The 4,848-nt window shown below is 35.0% G+C and overlaps 2 protein-coding genes across 2 annotated transcripts in view; one reads left to right on the forward strand and one right to left on the reverse strand.

Annotated features, from left to right (window-relative positions):
- The window catches only part of CBG00002, a gene marked incomplete at both ends in the record, with an annotated part of 2,789 nt that extends 1,383 nt beyond the window's left edge, over positions 1-1,406 (reverse strand). The window contains one exon of the mRNA XM_002642584.1: positions 1,397-1,406. Coding sequence (XP_002642630.1) covers positions 1,397-1,406 — 10 coding nt within the window. The remainder of the gene's footprint in view (positions 1-1,396) is intronic.
- Positions 1,407-1,491: 85 nt separating this feature from the next.
- On the forward strand, positions 1,492-2,584 carry CBG00003 (the record flags this gene model as incomplete). The annotated part of the gene is made up of 5 exons (XM_045244506.1): positions 1,492-1,539; positions 1,617-1,892; positions 1,963-2,088; positions 2,144-2,335; positions 2,579-2,584. The coding sequence occupies 5 exons, from the start codon at positions 1,492-1,494 to the stop codon at positions 2,582-2,584; spliced, it is 648 nt and encodes a 215-aa protein (XP_045091447.1).
- Between the last annotated feature and the right edge of the window lie 2,264 nt (positions 2,585-4,848).

Raw genomic sequence — 4,848 nt, forward strand, 5'->3', positions numbered from 1 at the left:
CGTGTTTTGAAGGACTATGATATGGATTTTCATATGGACATGAGCATGTTTCTCCTATCATTTCTTGATACATTCAACTGGGTGGATGATCTAATTAGCGTAGATCAAAAGTGGATGAGTTACTCTAACAATGTGCGGAAGGGGCAGTNGATCCCCCCCACCTTTAATCGAAGAACCTTGTTACTTCTCAGAGAGCCTTTATCTTGATTGATGGTCCTTTTTTATTTCCAAAAGACATCCGAAAACAAAGGTATTTTATTTGGGGGCCAGAGCCGAAGTTTCTTTGATTTACTCTAATTTATTTTTTTCACTTACAGTTGCCAATGTTCTTCCCAACGTCTCAGGAGAATTGGAAGTTGGATCAACAAGAATATATGAGAAGGTTCCAAGAGAAGTGTTGACAAACAATACTACGAATATATTTTTGTATTTGTTTGTTGAAAAGTCAATGGGACAAAAAGTACCATAAAGGTGAGTTTCAACCACTCAAGTTTGAAGAAAGTTGGGTAACAGTTTTAGTTATACTGTATTTCCTCTAATTGAAGCCCATGGGCTTGTATTTTTCAACCTCCTTTTTAGGAAATTACCAAAAACTAAAATTACCAGGAATTTTTGAAATAGAAAGAAAATGCCTACAATAACAGAATAGACGAACTGAACTGTTCAAACTGCACTAACTGAACTGCCCGTACTTATGTTAGAGCGTGTGCTTCTATGTTTTTAAGCACGTCAGAGGGTGGGCTTCTATTGGAGGTGGGCTACAAATAGAGGTGGTCTTCTATCAGAGGGAATACGGTATCTGTATACTAACGCCAATTCTATAACACAATTTTGCTTCCAGTTTTGGAATCGAAAGTTCAATATCTCGAGAGCTTTCTTTTAGCCCGTTTTGCGGCTTCATTCATCGAAATTTCGCTTTTCTTAAACTTTTCAAGTAAAACTTTTCAGTAGTCAGTTTTTGCAAGTTTATTTAATTTTTTGTGAGTTTTTATGTAGTTAAGCTGAAATTGGTTTGATATGAATCGTATAATATTTAATTAGATTATTAAATTGCAAAAAAGTAGTGACGGCCGCTTTGTTCATTGAATAACTTTTGTCAAACTTATCCAAAGTATGAAAACTTATTTTTTAAAGGTGGGGGGACAGGCGATTTTCGGAGGATTTTTGGAGCCAGGGTATGCATTCTACCGTCACGGTGTACAACGCTTAATGTCACTCTGCGTACAGCTGTCGTCCTCGCATTTATGTGTGCAATCGGGAGGTCGCTTTCTCTTTGCCCACGTGGCTCAGTCGGTAGCGGCGCCGCACTCTCAATCCTCGCCCCCACAAGTTCAACTCTTCGAGGGGCATCTTTGAACGGAATTTCGAAAACATTATTTTTTTCATGTCTCCCCACCTTTAAGCATAGCTAAACTGTTCAATAACACGACCATACGTTTTTTGATGCAAAACAAGAATTACAAATTTTTTAAAGTGATATACAAGAGAAAAATGGCAACAGCACAAAATGAAAACAGTCAGATAAACTTGAAAAAATCGGTAAATTTTAACTTATAGTTAGGCATAATTTTTCCTCATGGGCCTTTTGGTTTTGCCCGTAAATTCATATTTTCCAGAAGGATCATCCGATGAAACTGAGCATTGGAGGAAAGAAATTTGAAGTTTCCAAAACAACAATTGAGAAATGCTTCAGCCGTCTGAAAAGGGATTTCGAGCTATCAAGCGAAACTCCAATGAGTTCTGGTTCATCTCCTTTTTTCTATGAGCGAGATCCGAAACATTTTCAATTAATTCTGAATTTTATGAGAGATGGAAATGTGATACTTCCGCAAAATTCAATCGAGCTGAAGGAAATTTTGGAAGAAGCCAAGTTTTATATATTGCAAGAATTAGTGAAACTCTGTGAGGAAACATTGGAGAGGTGAGACTTTTTTGATGAACTTGGGAAATTGAAACTTTCAGAAAAGCGCACGAAATCCCATTTGGAATTGTGAATTTGAATGTTGGTGGTACCGTATTCCAAACTACAAAAGCAACGTTGACCAGATTCGATGGAATGTTCAAGACCATGTTGGACATGGAATTACGGTAAATTCCCAAAAAATGTTCGGATTTTCAAAGTTAAAAAAAACAATTTTTCCAGGTCAAAATCAACGAAATTGACACATTATTCATCGATCGATCGCCGAAACATTTCGATCTGATTCTGAATTTCATGAGAGATGGTGACGTGGAATTTCCAGAAAATTCCAGAGAAATTCGTGAAATTCGAAGAGAGGCTCAATATTATCTGTTGGGTGGATTGGTGGAAGCTTGTGAACAATTTTTCGTTGCAGTGGATGTACCGTAAAACCTCTAATAGAACGACACCCGGAACGTCCACTTTGAGCCTATATATCTCACTTCCTGCGAAAGATATCAAAAAGTGGCTGACTAGTAAAATGTTGCTGATATCCTGATAAACATTTTACTAGTTAACCACTTTTTGATACCTTTCAAAAGAAGTGAGATATATAGGCTCAAAGTGGACATTCCGGGTGTCGTTCTATTAGAGGTTTTACGGTATCTGATTTTTAAGTTTTGAATTTTTACAATTTTTTTCTTCTGTCAATTTTTTTTATTGAATCTGTTGTCAATTGCTGTCTCAATAAAATGTTCATTCACTTTTTTTGAGACTTTTTTTGGGAACTATCGATTTTCAAAATTTGCACAATTTCGAGTTTTCAGGTTTTTCCAAAACAGGAAACGAGATAATTAGGTTCAAATGGAGGGTCTTTTTCGGGAGTTCCATAGATTTCGAAAGGGAAAATTCATTAGTTATTTGAACGTGATGGAAAAACCTTTATTGCATTGTTCAAAAAATTTAAATTCTCAAACGAAAAATCGACGTGAATTGGTATATTGACCTCAGGAGGATTACTATAAAAGAAGAGGAAAGTGAAGGGAAAAATTAGTTCTCGCTTTCTCAGGGCTCCAGAGAAGGTGACCCGGGAGAGGGATCCTTGGATCCTTGGATTTTTCTGTTCTGGGTCATGACCTAGATTTCAGTTTCTGGGTCATGACCTAGATTTCAGTTTTTGGGTCGTGACCTAGATTTCAATTTCTGGGTCATGACCTAGATTTCCATTTTTCGGTCATAACCTAGATTTCAGTTTTTGGGTCGTGACCTAGATTTCAATTTCTGGGTCATGGCCTAGATTTCCATTTTTCGGTCATGACCTAGATTTCAGTTTTTGGGTCGTGACCTAGATTTCAATTTCTGGGTCATGACCTAGATTTCAGTTTTTGGGTCGTGACCTAGATTTCAATTTCTGGGTCATGACCTAGATTTCCATTTTTCGGTCATGGCCTGGATTTCAATTTTTGGATCATAACCTAGGTTTCAATTTCTGGGTCATGACCTAGATTTCAATTTTTGGGTCGTGACCTAGATTTCAATTTTTGGGGTCATGACATAGATTTCAATTTCTGGGTCATGACCTAGATTTCAATTTTTGGGGTCATGACATAGATTTCAATTTCTGGAATTTCAATTTCCTTTTGACTCTAATTATCTCGCTTCCTGATTGAGTTATCAAAACATTGTCAACTAATGAAATGTTACTGACTTCATGACAAACATTTCTGTTTTCTAAAAGTTTTGTTATCTTTTATAAGAACCAAGATCTTTTGACTCAAAGACTAGCGTAAATCACACATTTTCAAATCGATTTGTCTTGAATTTCATTCACTCTTATTACAGTGAAACCTATACTCGATTCTATAAACTAGCCAATTTAGAGAAAATTCTGAAAAAGAATCTAAGAATCTAAGAATCCCTAAATATGATTGGTGTACATCTATCCTAAATTTCCCCCATTTATTTTCCAATCCCCCGCTGATCAAAACGAAATGATTCTCTTTTGAATTTCTGTTGCAAAAAATCAACGAGTGAGAGATTAGGAAAATCAAAGAGACGCAGACATACTAAAAAAGGAAATCCGTGACCGCATTCTTCCATATCAGTTGGCTAATACGAGACAGAGAAAAAAGGGAGAAAAAAGATTTGCCCATTTCTGGGAGAGATTTCAGGTCAAGGACTTATACTGGTACATTTGTATACAAAGAGAAAAATTGGGAAAAATGGGAAAAGAGAGATACGGAGAAATGACTAATAGTGTATTGAACTTTTGAAATTTACATTAAAAATTTTGAAAATTCTGAATTTCTGAATTTCTGAATTTCTAAATTTCTGAATTTCTGAATTTCTGAATTTCTGAATTTCTGAATTTCTGACATTCTGAATTTGTGAATTTGTGAATTTCTGAATTTTTTTTGAGTTTTCAAAAGCTTGGAAAATTTATGTTTCGAACTTTTGAATTTTCGAATTTTTGGAATTTTCTGAGCTCATTGAATTCCTGATTAGTTCCTGTAGTATTTTTAGTTTTTCTAGGAGTTTCTTGAAATTTTCTGGTTTTTCGAATTTTCAGAATTTCCGAAACTCTGAATTTCAAATTTTCAGGGATTACATTCAGAATTTCAGCATTTCAGAATTTCTAAACTTCTGAGTTTTGGATATTCGGAATTTCTGAATTTCTGAATTTCTGAATTTCTGAATTTCTGCACATTCTGAATTTCTGAATTTCTGAATTTCTGCCACCCTGCATTTCTGAATTTCTGAATTTCTGAATTTCTGAATTTCTGAATTTCTGAATCTCTGAATTTCTGAATTTCTGAATTTCTGAATTTCTGAATTTCTGAATTTCTGAATTTCTGAATTTCTGAATTTCTGAATTTCTGAATTTCTGAATTTCTGCATTTCTGAATTTCTGAATTTCTGAATTTCTGAATTTCTGAATTTCTGAATTT

The sequence above is a fragment of the Caenorhabditis briggsae genome (assembly GCF_000004555.2).
Source record: "Caenorhabditis briggsae complete genome, chrIII, whole genome shotgun sequence".
NCBI lineage: Eukaryota > Metazoa > Nematoda > Chromadorea > Rhabditida > Rhabditidae > Caenorhabditis > Caenorhabditis briggsae.